General features: G+C 40.8%; 1 protein-coding gene across 1 annotated transcript; it reads right to left on the bottom strand.

Moving 5' to 3' along the window:
* Window positions 1-1,558: 1,558 nt before the first annotated feature.
* LOC107146111 (tubulin beta chain-like) lies at window positions 1,559-4,905 on the bottom strand. Its single transcript, XM_048786342.1, has 4 exons — window positions 4,849-4,905; window positions 4,020-4,128; window positions 3,576-3,686; window positions 1,559-2,899 (listed from the first exon to the last, which is right to left on the bottom strand). The coding sequence occupies exons 1-4, from the start codon at window positions 4,903-4,905 to the stop codon at window positions 1,833-1,835; spliced, it is 1,344 nt and encodes a 447-aa protein (XP_048642299.1). The 3' UTR covers window positions 1,559-1,832.
* Between the last annotated feature and the right edge of the window lie 13,637 nt (window positions 4,906-18,542).

The raw sequence follows: 18,542 nt of genomic DNA, 5'->3' as shown, positions 1-18,542 counted from the left end.
CAGTTTTGCATGGTCTTGGAAGGAAAAACTGATAGTTTCAAGACCTCCCTCTGGGCAAGTGCTAGACAAGTGCTCCTCCTACTTTCCCAGCCTAGCTGGCTTCTTTTTTCTTTTAAAGTATCCACCAAGCAGGGATCTGTGGTGCACTCCTGTCATTCCAGTGTCTCGGGAGGCCAAGACAGGAGGACCACAAGTTCAAAGCTAGCCTCAGTGATGGTGAGGCACTTAGCAACTCAGTGAAATCCTGTCTCTAAATAGAATACACAATAGGGCTGGGATTGTGGCTCAGTGGTCAAGTGCCCCTGAGTTCAATCCCCAGTACCAAAAACAAAACAAAACAAAAAAACACCAAAAGAAGTATCCACCAAATCACCTCACCTGCTTTCAGTTTTCCAAATTGTTCCCTAGTGTAGTTCCAAATACAATGTGTGCCACTGTTAATTGATCCCCCTTCCACCAACCTATGGAGTGGTCAGAACCTCTAGCAGGCTTCACCCTCATGTAAGGTAGCAGTATAAACTTTCCATGAATATAAAAATGTCCTAGGAGCAAGTTGTGGGGAAAAACATGGCAGTTAGATTTTCTTGAAATGTTGGGGAGAGGAAGGGTTTTCCAAGACGTGTCATTATAACTGTTTTTTTTTTAAAGATATTTTTAAAATTATCTTTTGTTGTAGATGGACACAATACCTTTACTTACTTATGATGTTAGGCAAGTGCTCTACCACTTAGCCACAACCCCAGGCTCTAATGTACCTTTTATTTAAAAAGTTTCATCTGATGCCAGAAGGCAAACAACTTACACTTGCATTTTGCATTCAACAAGTTAGCAAAACACTATCTACAAATGAAGCCACCCGTAAGGACTTTCATGTCTTAGTGGTTCCTTAGCACAGGGCTGATTGTATTGCTGCCTATTCCCACCATATCCTAGAGCCTCAGAAACTCCCTTCCTTACTGCATACCTCAGTTCACCTGCCTTCCCAGCTTTTTTCCTCTCTCCAAACGGGATCCTAATCCATCAGAATATTAAAACTGGAGGCTGCTTTCAATAGGTAGAAAGACGTAATTAAAAAAAAAAATGTTAGGGCTGGGGATGTGGCTCAAGAGGTAGCCTGCTGGCCTGGCATGCGTGCGGCCCGGGTTCGATCCTCAGCACCACATACAAACAAAGATGTTGTGTCTGCCGAAAACTAAATAAATAAATAAAATATTAAAAACAAAAGATTGTTGTAAAAAAATAAAAAAATTTTTAAAAATGTTAAATTGTTAGCTTCCATCATTCTCTTAAATTCCTGCTGTGGTTTTCAAATACATTTTAGGCCTAACTCTGTTGTGTCCCTGCCTGCTCTTTTAGAACACCTCCAACTTAGAGTATACTGTTTATCTGATAGGTAAAACAGCACTTGTTTTTCTTTGTATTCAACACATTGTTCAAAAGAATTCAGAGAAAGAGAAGTCCCTACCTAAAAGGCCTAGATTCTACAAATTCACATGATTCTGGAACACCATCATTCCCAGATTGCTTTTGAGAATATCTTTATTTGAATACTTTGGGAAACGGAAGATTAAAAAAAAAAAAAGTTTCATCTCTTTACTAAAGGAACAGGAATACTGCTCAAAAGCATTGAAGCAGAAAACCTATCCTGATGAAAAAGAAAATCCTGAAACTTTGAGAACAGCAAGAAGGAAAATTGGGAGAGTATGGAGCCCTGAATTACGAGTACAGATATTATCAGTACAGTGCACTTGGACAGAGACACACCTGATCAGCTTAGTTGACAATCAGAGGAGCTAGTGGACAACAAGTTGACCAAGGAGGTTGAGAAGTTCCTAAGCCTCCTCGACCTCTTCCTCTTCGTCCTCGTCGAACTCTCCCTGTTCCTCAGCAGTGGCATCCTGGTACTGCTGGTACTCGGCCACCAGGTCGTTCATGTTGCTCTCGGCCTCAGTGAACTCCATCTCGTCCATGCCCTCGCCTGTGTACCAGTGCAGGAAGGCCTTGCGCCGGAACATGGCAGTGAACTGCTCAGAGATGCGCTTGAAGAGCTCCTGGATGGCTGTGTTGTTGCCAATGAAGGTGGCTGACATCTTGAGGCCCCGCGGTGGGATGTCGCACACGGCTGTCTTCACGTTGTGGGGGATCCAGTCCACGAAGTAGCTGCTGTTCTTGTTCTGCATGTTGAGCATCTGCTCGTCCACCTCCCTCATGGACATGCGGCCTCGGAAGATGGCAGCCACTGCCAGGTAGCGGCCGTGGCGGGGGTCACACGCGGCCATCATGTTCTTGGCGTCGAACATCTGCTGGGTGAGCTCGGGCACCGTCAGGGCGCGGTACTGCATGCTGCCCCTGCTGGTCAGGGGCGCGAAGCCAGGCATGAAGAAGTGCAGGCGGGGGAAGGGCACCATGTTCACGGCCAGCTTGCGCAGGTCTGCATTCAGCTGGCCCGGGAAGCGCAGGCACGTGGTGACCCCGCTCATGGTGGCTGATACCAGGTGGTTGAGGTCACCATACGTGGGGGTGGTCAGCTTTAGGGTGCGGAAACAGATGTCATACAGGGCCTCGTTGTCGATGCAGAAGGTTTCATCCGTGTTTTCCAGCAGCTGGTGGAGAGATAGGGTGGCATTATAGGGCTCCACCACCGTGTCTGACACCTTAGGTGAAGGCACAACGCTGAAGGTGTTCATGATGCGGTCTGGGTACTCCTCCCGGATCTTGCTGATGAGCAGGGTGCCCATGCCCGAGCCAGTGCCGCCCCCCAGCGAGTGGGTCAGTTGGAAGCCCTGCAGACAGTCACAGCTCTCTGCCTCCTTTCTCACCACATCCAGCATGGAGTCCACCAGCTCAGCTCCCTCTGTGTAGTGGCCCTTGGCCCAGTTATTCCCTGCACCACTCTGGCCTGCCACAGGAAAGAGAATATGAGACACAAATGGACAAGGATTCTGGATGCTGTCATTTGCACTGTGGAGAAGGTGGGACTAGTCTTACAAAAGCTTTTAGATATGCTTTGGTCACCTAAGACTGTGTGCAAGACTGAATGTTATCAGTGAACCTGAAAAATGCTGGGGATCATCCTAAGGTGAAAAAAAAACAAGTTGAGGAAGAGAAAATATTTAACTAAATTCAGCTGCCTCGGCAATTAGGGGAACCTTGTTCACTGCTCTCATGCAGTAGGATTAGGCAAGAGGAAGGCACAGTGTGATCAGAGGGAAAGAGGGACTCTAGGCAGCTGTCTGAATCTTGGTCACAGGCTGTGCTTTTGGCCTTCATTACTTTAATTTGGTTCACTGTTTTCCCTGGTCCCTTCAAGTGACCTGTAGCCTATTAAGCCTCATTAAAAGCTCTTCTTGCTCTTGAGTCTTTCCCTTCAGGGGTTGTTGTAAAGGAGGCTGACATGAAATCCTGAGTTGTCCAGAGTGACCAGAGATATCTCCCCACCCCCATGCAAGGGGTTAGGCCAGGACTGGGGCCATCTGTGGACACAGTCTCACCTGGGCACAGAACACTGAGAACTGTGAAGTATGTGGCTGTCAGGAAGAAGGTGAGTCACAGTCCCATGGACCATGAGGACATACCAAACACAAAGTTGTCTGGCCTGAATATCTGGCCAAATGGTCCCGATCTCACCGAGTCTACCGTTCCTGGCTCCAGGTCCACTAGGATGGCCCGAGGAACATATTTATTGCCTGCAGGAACAAAAACTCACTTACACCTGTGCTTGGTAAAGAAACATGGGTAGGGTCATAATTCTACGTAGTTCTCACAGAAGAATTCATTACAGAAGATTCCAACATTTGAGACAAAGGAATGAAAAGGGAAAAAGAGAAAAGGGAAAAAAAAATGCTGTGCATGCTTAGTCGTGTTAAATAAAAAAGGACTATTAAGGAACTATGAAGTCTGTTTTTTGAGGTTGGCATTTTATATGAATGTGCAAAAATGCATTCCTTTGTCATTTCTATGCACCTAGGACTTTTCCTCTGCCACAGTATGGGAAGTAAGTTTAATATGCATATACTCACCAGCTGCTTCATTGTAGTACACATTGATTCTGTCCAGCTGTAAGTCACCATCTCCATGATAACTGCCTGTGGGGTCAATGCCATGTTCATCACTGATGACCTCCCAAAACTGAAATGAAAAAAAAAATCACTCATGGCCCTGCATCCTGTCACTAGAATGGCCTTGGCATAGTGGTCAGAGAGTTAAGAGTGTCAGACTAAGACCAGAGAGCTGGTCTATTTCCCATATCAGTTGCTTCCTAGGGGCTTGGAAGTCTGCAGGGCACGAGCCATATATGGTCACAGACTGATGGGCTGGAAGCACATTGGGAGAGAAGGGGCGACCAAGAACCTCTTGCAGGAAGCAGTGGGCACAGTGGGGCTGTCCTTCCAGGCAAGTTTGAATGTCCCTGAATCCCTGCTGATGGATGGGTCCCAGGATGGGTTCTAGCAGGACCAAGGATCAAGTGGCCTCACTCCTTGCACAAACCTCAGGCAGCTTTGAAGGGTACAGGTCATTGGCAGGCATGTACATGTTGTCCTCTGGATCCTAACCCTGGCAAGGAATGGGTGAAGGAGGGTAGGCATGGTGTTGGGAGGGCATCTGAGTGGCAGAGGAAGAAAGTGGCCATCATGAGGAAACGTGTGCCCACAAAGGATGGATGTGTCCCTAGGTAATATAAAGGTCACTGATTCAAGGCACACCTAGCTCCATCACCATATTCATGTGCCGCCCTGGCACACCTGGTAGCCGCGCACGCCAGACTCCCCCCCTCAGTCCACTCTTATCCTTGGAACCCTTTGCCCTGGCCTGTGTCACGCAGGGTCCACTCCCCAGCGATGTGCCCACCTTGGCGCCGATCTGGTTGCCGCACTGGCCTGCCTGGATGAGCACGATTTCACGCATGATGCCCAAAGCTGGTGAAGGAGCTGAGGTGAAGGCCTCTTTGGAGCAAGAGGAGGCCAGAGCTCTTGGTTTAGGAAAGACTACCTCAGCCAGCAGCTCTGCTTTTCTATCCTGGGACCGCCCCCCGCCCCAGCCCCAGTGACGTAATGCTGGGCGGGGAAATGAGAGGTTACCTATGAAAGGGATTCAAATTGAAGGAGCAAAAATGCTTGTGTAAAGCCCCAGGTGATGCCTTCATCATGAATATGAATTCTACTTGCAATACTAAGGGTTGGTCTGTATCAGAGGTGGAAGCGAAAATCAAGTCACCCATGAGGAGTCTCTGGGCATTAGCTCTATCTTACTTAGTCCTGCTTTAGGAAGCCAGACCTGGGAGTACTCCCAGCATATAGGCAGGTGCCTGCCTGGTGCCTCCTCTCAGGCTGGGGTTGGATATCAGGGACTCTGCTACTACCCCTTTCGCCCTTGGACAAGCTTCTGGGCCTCCACTGGACAGCTTGTACCACTCATACTATTCACATTTGTCCAGGGCATGGCCTCCACCTCCACACCACCCCTGCCTTCAATTCCATACTGTAGCACAGTGCTTACTAGCTTTGAATTCACTTGCCATATGGTAAACACAGGTTCATCTAGTTCCGATAAGCACATTGTTTCTACTCCCAAACAGTAGGAGGTGTGGGAGGTGAAATTAAGATGTTTCCAAGTTTCACCTGACCTAGGTGCACACATCTTTTCCCAGTTGTTCAAACAGTAATCTAGGTACTCCTGTTAAGAATTTTTACAGATATAATTAAGGTTCCAAATCAGTTCCCAATTAGTTGACCTCAAATAGGGAGATTATCTGTGCCTCTTCTAATCAAATGAGCCTATTGATTGATAATTAACTTAATGACCACCAAGGCATGAGTCTGAACAAGTTGATGTTCATGATGTTCCAGGGGGCAAGACAGAAGTACCTCGATTGAAGATGTTTGATTTGGCTGGGAGGATCTCAAGCTCAAAACCAGCCTCAGCAACAGGCGAGGCACTATGTAACTCAGCAAGTCCCTGTGTCTAAATTAAATACAAAATACGACTGGGGCTGGGGCTCAGTGTTTGAAAGCCCCTGAGTTCAATCCCTGATACAAAAAAAAAAAAAAGAAAGGTATTTGATTTGTATTACTGCCCCTCCCCCTTCATAAAGAATCTGAGAGGGCTGAGGTTGTAGCTCAGTGGTACAGCTCTTGCCTAGCACATGTGAGCAACTGGGTTTGATCCTCACCACTACATACAAACAAATAAAATAAATGAAGACATTCTGTCCATCTACAACTAAAAAAAAAAAAGATAGAAAAGAAGAACCTAAGAATTGACAAGTAGCAGGCTGACATCAATCATGGGAAGGAAAAATCACAGTTCCTCAGCTGGTTTCCAGATCTAAGGTGGTTCAAGTTGAAAGCCCAGAATAGAAGGGAGGGGCCCCTGATCCTTTCTCACAGGGGTAGTCATTTACTATCCCTTAACAGTAACTACAGAGTGAATAAAGAGGAATGCTCAGAATCTCTAACCAAGGATCTGCACTAAAATGGATTTCAAAGGACCGAAATCACCATTGTGGTCCATTGATTAGCGTTAGAATCTTTGTATTTTTCCCTTTTTGAAAGTTGGCATCTCTCTATGTTGCCCAGGCTGGACTTGAACTCCTGGGCTCTAGTGATCCTCCAGCTCAGCCTCTCCTGGAACTGGCACTACAAGCACCAACATCATGAACAGCTTAGAGAAAGGTTTTATGGAAGCCTCGTGATAAATGGAGACCTGACCAAAGTCTATCTCGCAATGGGTAAAGTGAGTCTGGTCTCACTCTTTATTTCTACAGTCACTGCTTCATATCCTTGCAAGAGCCAAGCAATCTTCCAGAGGACCCCAGCAAATTTTCCTTCTATCTCATTGCCTGCAATTGTGTCATGTGCCTAGGTCTTAACCAACAATGAAATGCTGGGCCATATCTCCTAAAACAAAGATAACCTGCTCATTTTTTTTAAAAAAAAAAAAGGAGGGGTATGTAGAAAGTGGTTCTATGGCACTGAAAGTTAATTCCTGCAGAGACTCTCTTTTACAAACCTTGATACACTCTATAAGAACAAAGAGTCAGAAAAAGTGTTGAGGTTTTCATTTTTTCTGATTGCAATTTTGTTTATGGCAAATTAAAATAAAAACCACTTATTGCAGGAAAACCCCAGTCCTATGGATGCAGTCTGAAGACTATACACTATTTCTTCCTTATTACAATAGTTAGGCTGTCGAGAACATTTGGAGTTCAGGCAAAAATGAGATTGGTCTGTTCACACTGAGTTCATTCCACATCTTTCCCCTTCAGTTTGGAAAAACAACAATGTGTACAACATTAATTTTTCAGATTAATTTTATTGTATGATAATATGTGATGGAGTTGTCTCCCTAGGCATTCTGATTCTCATTAAGTAGGTTGATGACTCATTCCAAACAAAAGTGTGCTTTTCAGTATTATATTAGTATCCTCTAGAAGAGAGTTTCAAGAAAAAATAAGCCCCTCTTGCTATAGAATCTAAATGCAGCTGTGTGCATGGCAAAAAGGATGAGCTTAGCCCCCCTTGAATAGCTGGCTGCTCAGCTCCTGCTCTCCTTACACTTCCTCACATCCCACAATTTCCTACTTTTTGAACTTTGGGAATTTCTAGTCCTGATTAGGTTGTAGAAGGGACTGTTTATAATTCTGACCTCTGTTGAAGTTGTCTGGTTTTACAAAGTGGAAACATAAAACTGTGTGCAGAAAAGTAATTTTTCCCTACAATAAATTTGTAAAGTAGTGTGCGAGCACGTGCACACACACACACAAACCTCCAGAATATTTGGAGATACTAGTTATCATCATCTCATCTCAAAAGGAAAGAGGTATAGAATGCCATGTGCAGTGCCCAGAGACACACAGATAATGATGGAGCCCGCACACAAACCTGGATCCATCTAAGTACCCTGGTATTGCTCCTAGCTCCCATTGCCATAAATGTCACTCAGCATCCCAAAATACCAACTCTAGCCACAAACCAAGGCTCCATTTTGTTGTAGGGACAGACAAGGCAAGGCACCGAAGACAGCAGGAAACAGTTTTCTTTGGCTGCAGCCAGGTTCAGACAGCATAGCTTTTGCTGTAATCAATCAATCCCCTGAACCCTGAGTACAGGTAGTTTCAGAATTTTATACCCAGCATATAATGGGAGGGGCTCAGAAGTTCACAGTCTGCAGAAGTCCACATAAAAGCACCTTTTCTTTCACTGTTTTGGGCAAGTTAACCCTTCAAAGACAACACCTGAGAAGGGGAGAGCTTATTCTCCCCTTTCTTTCCTCCCCCTGCCAGCTGTCACCACTGAGCCTAATTGGTAACTTCTCTTATCTTAATAGACATCTCTGTGAATCCCCAGCTCAAAGCCAGAGGCCTTGTTTACACATTTCTACAAACTACTATACTAGATATATATTTGTGAAAAACTAGTAAAGGGGGTGTCCAGCACCTGGAGTGCTGATTTCTTCCAGGAAAGAGGCCAGATAAATTAGGGCAACAGGAAAATAGGAAGTTTATCTCATTGAACTATTTTATTAACAGTCATAAAATCAGCCATGGTGAAGATTTCTGGAAAAACGCAGTTAAGATTTTCTGTGGAGAAAGGGGGTGCCACTACAATTTCCCAAGTCTCCTTTTAGTTGACACAAACCCAAGGTGTCAACTCATATATAAGACTTTGCTCCTTGCTTCTCTCCTGTCTGGTGTGACTTTCTGGCCTGGCCCCAGAACATGCAGCTGGACCCTCAGTGATCTTACCATCTACAGAATCAGCCCTCTGTGTACATTGTGCTCTTGCTTCCTCTTTCTTTATACAGCAGATAGTTAGTTACCAGTGTAAAAAAATCAGTGGATATCTCTAGAAAATTATTGCATAATTCTAAAGTGCAGTTTTTTTTATTTAAAAAAATAAATAGACCTTCCAAAACTTAAAAAAGAAAAAATTTAATAATTTTAACTTTCAATTTTAAATGAGAAAGTGACATGTTTATTGAAAAACATTGATAATGTCTTTAATTTGTTAAATAGGCTGGAAAAGTTAAATTATAATAGACTAAATATATTTACTGTATTTTCAGTTTGAATTCTATGAGAATAACCTAACTTCCCTACCCAAGAGAGAGAAAAAGTATATAAAAGTAGTAAATCATTTATTTTTATCAAAATAATATAAGGCAATTTTTCCATTCAATAAATGAACAAAACAGCCAAAAAGACATATTTACTTAATAAAAAGTAAATAATTTGAGAGAAGATGAACTCTATTATTACATTTTAGTGAACAGAAAGACGCATTTGCATGATGGTTTTAAGCTGTCCAACAGCCTTCACGAAGGTTTTGTAGTTGACGGCAACGGAGATTTTCCTTTCATCTTAGCTGCCTTTTCCATTTTTACCTGTAAATTTAAAACATTCATTTATTTACTAAGTAGTAGACCATTCTAAGGAACAAAAGATTGCACATACCTCATTTGGATTCAGGCCTTATTTATCACAACCATGTCACACAGTTAATAAGCTGCCATATACTAAAGCCAAAATCCTTTTTTTTATATAATTTTTATTGTTGGTTGTTCAAAACATTACATAGTTCTTGATATATCATATTTCACATTTTGATTCAAGTGGGTTATGAACTCCCATTTTTACCCCGTATACAGATTGCAGAATCACATCAGTTACACATCCACTGATTTACATATTGCCATACTAGTGTCTGCTGTATTCTGCTGCCTCTCCTATCCTCTACTATCCCCCCTCCCCTCCCCTCCCCTCCCCTCTTCTCTCTCTACCCCATCTACTGTAATTCATTTCTCCCCCTTGTTTTTTTTCCTTTCCCCTCACTTCCTCTTGTATGTAATTTTGTATAACCCTGAGGGTCTCCTTCCATTTCCATGCAATTTCCCTTCTCTCTCCCTTTCCCTCCCACCTCTCATCCCTGTTTAATGTTAATCTTCTTCTCATGCTCTTCTTCCCTATTCTGTTCTTAGTTACTCTCCTTATATCAAAGAAGACATTTGGCATTTGTTTTTTAGGGATTGGCTAGCTTCACTTAGCATAATCTGCTCTAATGCCATCCATTTCCCTGTAAATTCTATGATTTTGTCATTTTTTAATGCAGAGTAATACTCCATTGTGTATAAATGCCACATTTTTTTTATCCATTCGTCTATTGAAGGGCATCTAGGTTGGTTCCACAGTCTTGCTATTGTGAATTGTGCTGCTATGAACATCGATGTAGCAGTGTCCCTGTAGCATGCTCTTTTTAGGTCTTTAGGGAATAGACCAAGAAGGGGAATAGCTGGGTCAAATGGTGGCTCCATTCCCAGCTTTCCAAGAAATCTCCATACTGCTTTCCAAATTGGCTGCACCAATTTGCAGTCCCACCAGCAATGTACAAGTGTACCCTTTTCCCCACATCCTCGCCAGCACTTGTTGTTGTTTGACTTCATAATGGCTGCCAATCTTACTGGAGTGAGATGGTATCTTAGGGTGGTTTTGATTTGCATTTCTCTGACAGCTAGAGATGGTGAGCATTTTTTCATGTACTTGTTGATTGACTGTATGTCCTCCTCTGAGAAGTGTCTGTTCAGGTCCTTGGCCCATTTGTTGATTGGGTTGTTTGTTCTCTTATTGTCTAATTTTTTGAGTTCTTTGTATACTCTGGATATTAGGGCTCTATCTGAAGTGTGAGGAGTAAAGATTTGTTCCCAGGGTGTAGGCTCCCTATTTACCTCTCTTATTGTTTCTTTTGCTGAGAAAAAACTTTTTAGTTTGAGTAAGTCCCATTTGTTGATTCTAGTTATTAACTTTTGTGCTATGGGTGTCCTATTGAGGAATTTGGAGCCCGACCCCACAGTATGTAGATCGTAGCCAACTTTTTCTTCTATCAGACGGCGTGTCTCTGATTTGATATCAAGCTCCTTGATCCATTTTGAATTAACTTTTGTGCATGGCGAGAGAAAGGGATTCAGTTTCATTTTGTTGCATATGGATTTCCAGTTTTCCCAGCACCATTTGTTGAAGATGCTATCCTTCCTCCATTGCATGCTTTTAGCCCCTTTATCAAATATAAGATAGTTGTAGTTTTGTGGATTGGTTTCTGTGTCCTCTATTCTGTACCATTGGTCCACCCGCCTGTTTTGGTACCAGTACCATGCTGTTTTTGTTACTATTGCTCTGTAGTATAGTTTGAAGTCTGGTATCGCTATACCGCCTGATTCACACTTCCTGCTTAGCATTGTTTTTGCTATTCTGGGTCTTTTATTTTTCCATATGAATTTCATGATTGCTTTCTCTATTTCTACAAGAAATGCCGTTGGGATTTTGATTGGCATTGCATTAAACCTATAGAGAACTTTTGGTAATATCGCCATTTTGATGATGTTAGTTCTGCCTATCCATGAACAGGGTATATTTTTCCATCTTCTAAGATCTTCTTCTATTTCTCTCTTTAGGGTTCTGTAGTTTTCATTGTATAAGTCTTTCACCTCTTTTGTTAGGTTGATTCCCAAGTATTTTATTTTATTTTTTTTTGAGGATATTGTGAATGGAGTGGTTGTCCTCATTTCCATTTCAGAGGATTTGCCGCTGATATACAGGAATGCCTTTGATTTATGCGTGTTGACAAAATCCGATCCTTAAAGAGACATGATTGCCTGTTTTTAAATGCTGTGATTTTAACTTTACAGAAGCATTTTAATAAAAATAATATATAAATAAATATTGCTTTAGAAGAGAGGATCAATTAACTTGAATTGCTATTAAAGAAATTTTTTTAATACTTAAAAGCCTAACTATACATCCAGCCTGTGCACATTGCCTACAGTTTCAGAATGCACCTAAGCCAGCCAGACTGTCTCTGACACCTGGACTCCTTTAAGGATGCTTCTCTGTAATTCTGGTGTCTATATTCCCAAAGGCCTTGTACTCCTCCACTGGAGTTCAAGCAAAGCAGCCGCATACATTCACAAAGTGGCAGCCTTCTAACATTTCAGACACATGTAAACGCTTCCCATAGGATTAAAGAACACAAAGAAGAGCACAAGCCCACCTACTTCTTACCCCCACTCATATTCACACACCTCAATTTTCATAGGCAAGAGAAGGGGACAGAAAATAAAGGGCATGGCAGGTGGAGACAAGGCTTCCTAGCTTCCAACCTGGGAGGGATAGTGTGAAGAAACCAGAAGGGACCTGGTAAAACCAGTCTATCCAATCCCATCAAATCAAAGCAACAAATTCCCAATAATAAAAGTAATAAATCTAACCTGTACTTCTCCCTCATTATTTTCTCTCTCCTCTGTGAAACAAACCTCATTCAGGAACCATGCATTCATGTCACTGTCACACACTGTTATCAGTCAACAGGTCATCTGAAGGACCTCCAAAGGACACCCTACTCTAAGGCAAAGATTACCGGTTTTGGGGGGCGAAAGAAGAGCATTTGAATTCTACCTCTTTATTAAAGATTTGGGGCAAGTAATTTAACCAATAGTTTCTCATTTGTTTTTAAAAAAAGTCATAGTAATAGCTATGTCTCAAAGTTGTTGTGAAGGTATAAGTAAGATTATATAGATCAATATAATTGATCAATAAGTACTCAACAATTGCTGCTCCCCCTGTCTCCTCTCATTTAGAGCCAAATGTTAGATTTGCAGTAACACTTGGTAGGAACGACTACTGGAAATTGAACCCAGTGTCACTTTACCACTGAGCCACATCCCCAGGCCTTCTTATTTTTTTATTTTGAAACAAGGCTCACTCAGTTGCTGAGGTTGACCTGGAATTTCCAATCTTCCTGCCTCAGGCTCCTGAGTGGCTGGGACTACAGGTGTGTTCCACCATGCCCAATTATATTAACTCTTTTTTTAAAAAAAATGCAGCAAACATGCAAAACAACAAACAAAAGTAGTGTTTGCTCACTTAAAATAATACTTAATACATCCATCTAGAGTCCCAAGTACCTCCTTCTCCTACTTTCCCTTTCTTTTAATATTTATTTCCTGGGGCTGGGGATGTAGCTCAGTGGTAGAGTGCTTGCCTAGCACTGGTGAGGCACTGGGTTTGATCCTCAGCACCACATATAAATAAATAAGATAAAGTTATTAAAAAAATGTTTAAAACAATTAATTCCTGCATAAAGTACCTTGCACCTAGCAGATCTTTCATAATTGTTTCCTTACTAAAATTCTCCTTTCTTGGGGAAAAGAGAACAAGCATCATCACAGCAGAAGAAAATAATCTGACCTGATATATAAAAGAAGCAACTTCTCAATAACCTCTGAAAGTAGCTGCTAAACCATGTTACCACCAAGGCTTCAACTGTCCAAACCAACTTACTTTTATTATAAGATTCTTCCCACACCAAATGTTACCAGTGATTGGCAAAGGATAGAAGCAAAACCCAGATACCCACATAGCACTGCTCTTGAGAGGGATCCTGAACCAAGAGATACAGTTTGCTAATGGTCCCTTTCCTCTCAACAGTTCTGGAGTAAAAGACAGGGACTACTGATGTGTGAGATACATGTCAACTCAGAGGAAATCATTCCTGTTGGGGTTTCTTAGATTTGAACACCATTAATCATACAGGCTAGACAGGTTTTAAGTTGTCTCATAAAGCCATCAATCACACAGGCTGAGGAGTTATGAACTATATCACATAAATCCAGACATTCCAGGTTTACTGCACTCTGGATGGGCCTGGAATATCCTTTAAAACATTCATAAATAAGAACTCCTTTCATTATCTTCCCACAAGCAAATACACTGGCATTTCTTCAACACTGTCACACTACCCAGGCCTCTGGAGGACATAGAGTTCTAGAACCCAGAACAATTAAAATCAATCTGTGAATGTGTGTGTTCCAAGAATGAAGATCAATTCCATTATAAGCCCTAACCTCAATGAGGCTGCAAAAAAAGCAGTTTTTAAAAATCACTCTGGACATTTCATCTCCATCCCTGATGTCCTCCTACTACCTCTTTTCTCTTTATTATGATCTAAAAGTTTCTGACCTCCACCCCCAAATTCATATGCTGAAACTTAGGAAGTGGGACCTACAGGCAAGGATTAGGTTATGAGAGCTGGCACCTTGTACATGGGACTAGCGCCCTGTGAAGGAGGCCCCAGAGAGCTGCCTTGCCTTGTCTACCACGTGAGGGCATAATGTGAAGGCGCCATCTGTGGACCAGAAGGCAGCCCTCACCAGACACTGAAATTGCACACCTAGATCTAAGACACCCAACCTCCAAAACTGAGAAATAAAATTATATACAAACCACCCAGTTTAGGAATTTTGTTTCAGCAGTCCCAACAAACTGAGACAACCTTAAGCCAGAGCTTTCCAAAGAATTTTCAGCAAAGATAGAAAAGTTTAATATCTGTGCTGTCCTTTAAGGCAATCGCTAGCCACATGTGGCTTCTAGGCACTTGAAATGTGGGTAGTGTGACTGAAGTAATTCATTTCAAATTTTAAGTCATTTAAATTTAGACTCACAGAAGCACTTATGGTGAATGGCTATAGCACAGATAGTTCCATCTCAAAAAAGTTCTACTGTCCAGTTAAGCCTTAAACACTGATCAGGACTCTCCCCATTTGTTTCAAAAGTCTTCATCAGGAAAGCTAAGCTAATCTATCTCCCATTCATTTCCTTTGCTCTTGGATGGTAAATTTATTTGGTATTCTTTTTCATATCTGTGGTTATTCAATGAGCTCTTATCTAAGAGTCATAGAGGATACAACAAAAAGTGATAGGAGGCCTGGGAGTGTAGTTCCGTGGCAGAATGCTTACCTAGCATGTATGAGGTCCTGGGTTTGATCCCCAGCACCACAAAGAAAAAAATAGTCTTTAATTTGTGGGGTTTGCTACTTAGTTGAGGAGATTATAATACCCTAACAAGAAAACAGTCCTAAAGGAAGCAGTTTCTGCCATATAGCTGAAATGCCATCCCTCATAGTGCCTTAAGCCAACAGACTTTCATTTAACAAAAACCAAAGTCAAATTTCTCAAATATGAACACTGCTATGAAACTTTTGGAAGTATAAAAAAGGTCTTTGTAGTTGACATCCATGAAGGCAAATGTCAATTATGTGTTAATTTTTTTTTATTTTCCATAAATAATTACTTATGCAAAACTTAGTACATATAAGGCAGTACACTAGGTACTAGGAAAAATACAAAGATGAACAAAACACTATGCTTCTTCTCCAGGCCTTCACACTCTGGGGAGAAGTGATGAAACTGGCCATCACTGAAAGTGGGAACACATCATACCACACTGCTTGGGTCCTAGCAATTGTTAAGACCTTTGTTTAGTGGTCTTTTTTTTTTTTTTAAAAAAAAAAAAAAAAAAAGCTATCAGGAAATTTTAACTTGAAACCAAAAAAAAACCTGTAAAAAGAAATAGTACAGATTAAGAATTCAAGGTATATTCAATCTTCATTTGACAATTTGTCGGTTCTTATGATACATGTTTTATTTCTAATGAGCACATATTGTATATATTCATGAGGCACAGTGTGATATTTCACTACGTGTACATAAGTGTAATGACATCAGGGTAACTGGCATATCTATCACCTTAAACATTTATTTTCTCTAGGTGTTGAAAACATTCCAAAATCCTACTAGCTATGTTGAAATGTACATTTTATTGTTGTCAACCATAGAAACCCTTCTATGTTACAGAACACTGGAAGTTATTCCTATACCTCTGTACCTGTTAACCACCCTTTTTCTATCCCCTCTCCATGACAATCACATATTTTAAATTTAAAAATAAATAGATCTGGTACTTTAAGAAAACACAAATTCCAGATACACATGGGCATGGGGTTATAGCTCAATGGTACAAAACTTGCCTCGCATGAGTGAGGCCCTGGGCTAAATTCCCAGCAGCAGGGCAGAGGGGAGTCCATATAATTTACAAATATGCTGACAGTTGATATTGTTATTTTATTTGTATATTAATCAATATTTATGACCTCTATAAATCAATCTTAGTATATAACACATTATTCATTAGTCCTGCTTCTTTCTGAATTATTCTACATAAACCTCCAGGCCTAACACCAACTATAAGTAAAGACTTTGCAAATTATTTTTTATGACATTCCAAATTCAATGTATAATCATTCTATAGTATATTTGTGATAACTAAATTTTTATACCATGAATTTCCTTAAAAACCTACCCTATCCTGATATCGTCTTTCAAAGAAAGCCATGTCATCCTCATCAGGTCTCCTTAAGGAAGAATCTTGACTACTTGTACCTACTGACATGGAAAAAAACTAAGTAATGACATATTTATGACATATATTCCCCCAGAATTGAAAAAAATACAATGAAATATTTCTTCCTGCTAGGTGATGTTTTATTTTCTGAATGAGAAATGGCCCAAGAAGTCCCAATGCCTAATTCTTTTTAAGAAAGCATGGCATCACAAGACAGAAGTAAACCAAGAGCGGCAAACATTCTCTCAAATATTCAACTGGCTGTATTAACGCAACGTAGCTATTCCATATGAGTACACTTAGCTATGTCCAACTTTTGACATTACAACTAGAAATCCATGCTATGCTTTGTACATGAAGGATAATATAATACAAAAGTATGATAAATGCATGATGTAATGCATTGCTGTCTGCATTACTGAGGCTTTACTGAAGCCTTGTATAGGCAACCACAATGATGATACTATCCACTTTGAATTTTAGCCATCTTTCATAGTATTTATTTTGTAAAATTAATGTAGTTCTAATTTGTAGGCTAAAAGAAATTTAAAACTGCTTCAGTATGAAAAATCTAATTTTCTTTGTAGATCATCTAAAAGCCTATGGAGAAAAGTTCACCTTCAGTACAAATGAATGTCTTCATTGGATGCTTTCATTTCCAAAACAAAATATCAATCTAGACATCTCTTCTTCTGGTTTCTAAAGTATATAAATTCACTCTCAACCAGCAACCATAAAAGCATCTAACCCCCAGTAAGTTTCCACAGGGTGCAACCATATCTCAACTATCTTTCACAAAAGCTTTGTTGAGAAAGCTTACAATATGAAAGGAAAACCCACACCTCTGGAAACTCTGGGTCTATTCCTGGATCAGGTTGGGCCATTTAAACTATGTCCTTGCAGACTCCCTTTCCCAGACTTGCATTTTAGTGGTACATGGATCAGTCTTACCAGAGGCAACTACAGAAAACTAGCATGTATAGTCTGTACTTGCTGAAAAGTAGCTCTCAAAAGCTCTTTTTGGATGTCCTTGGCCACTGCATCATTGAAGGTCACTGTACCAACTTCTTCAAAATTCAGTGTTGGTATTCCATGCATTGGCACTGGGAAACTTGTGCTTTCTCCTTTCCAATAAGTTGAAAGGACTTAATCATCTCACGTGCCCCATGCTATGGCTGCCCCTACACTCATTCTAAACTGAGGCTTAATGCAACAATCATATCAATCTTGAAAGCTGCCATGATTGTGTTTTGTTGTTGTTGTTGTTCATTTTTTACATTCAATTTTTGCTTCATTGAGTGTTGATTTTTTTTAAGTAGCATTAGAATGTCTTGTGGAGAATGTCAGGGTGTATGCAGATACAAATAAAGTCAAAGAAAGTTCTCATTTTAAAATATTAAAACCTAAAATATACCATACCAATTTCCAGAGCACTTGCCTAGCATGAATGGAGCACTAGGTAGGAGCCCCACCAACGACAAAACAAAAACCAAAAAATCTTTAATTTCTATCCTCAATATTTTCATTCTTTTTTTCAATAAAGGAAATACAGAATAATAGTTGTTTAAAATGAATTTATTTGCTCTTAATGTATGAATGGCAAAATCCTCCTAACCCATGGTTATCACTGGATTACATCCCCTTGGGGAGAATCCAAAGTATGGAGGTAATCAATCCACTAGAGGGCACTCTGATTCAAACACCAGAGCCATAGAACAAGAAAAAGTTCTAAAATTTAATTTTTAGTATTATTATCAGATTCCTTGTTATTCTCAGATTTATCTATTTTTCCCAATAAAAAATGTAGTTGCTTTCTTTCTTGCAGTGTGTGCCAATATAAAATTTTAACGTTGAGGTCAAACTGTGGAAATAGTAGAAAGAAGAGAAGCTTACTACGTCCAAAAATATTTCTCACTCTAATTCATTACCATTTGTTAGTGTTTCTGGAGAAGAAGTAGATGGTCCTTGCAATGCTTTTAGAAATGGGTGGTCCATGGCTGTAAGTGGGGAATTTAAAAATTCAACTGAAGGTGCACCTGAGAACAAAACATGTGCAGAATGAAAATCTATACTTATAGGGATACACACAAGTTATTATATCTAATATGAAGTAAATTAGAATCTAAGAAGACTCATTGACAAACTTTTTTGTTTAGCTTTCTTGAGACAGAGTCTCTCTGAGTTGCCTAGGCTGACCTTGAAATTGTGATCCTCCTACCTCAGCCTTCAAAGTCATTGAGATTACAGACATGTGCCACCATGCCCAGCAGAGAACTCCTTTCTACAAAAAAGAAAATGTTAGCTGGATACAGTGAT

This window comes from Marmota marmota, unplaced genomic scaffold (assembly GCF_001458135.2).
Source record: "Marmota marmota marmota unplaced genomic scaffold, marMar, whole genome shotgun sequence".
Lineage (NCBI taxonomy): Eukaryota > Metazoa > Chordata > Mammalia > Rodentia > Sciuridae > Marmota > Marmota marmota.
Note: the sequence above shows the minus strand (reverse complement) of the source record. Positions and strands in the feature narration are given on the sequence as shown.

Excerpts from the sequence above, each read along its gene's own strand:
- LOC107146111 (XM_048786342.1), bottom strand. The coding sequence starts at position 4,905 with ATGCGTGAAATCGTGCTCATCCAGGCAGGCCAGTGCGGCAACCAGATC. Across the intron at positions 4,129-4,848 it reads GCAACCAGATCGGCGCCAAG|TTTTGGGAGGTCATCAGTGA; the intron begins GTGGGCACATCG and ends TTTTCATTTCAG. Across the intron at positions 2,900-3,575 it reads GCCAGACAACTTTGTGTTTG|GCCAGAGTGGTGCAGGGAAT; the intron begins GTATGTCCTCAT and ends TTCCTGTGGCAG.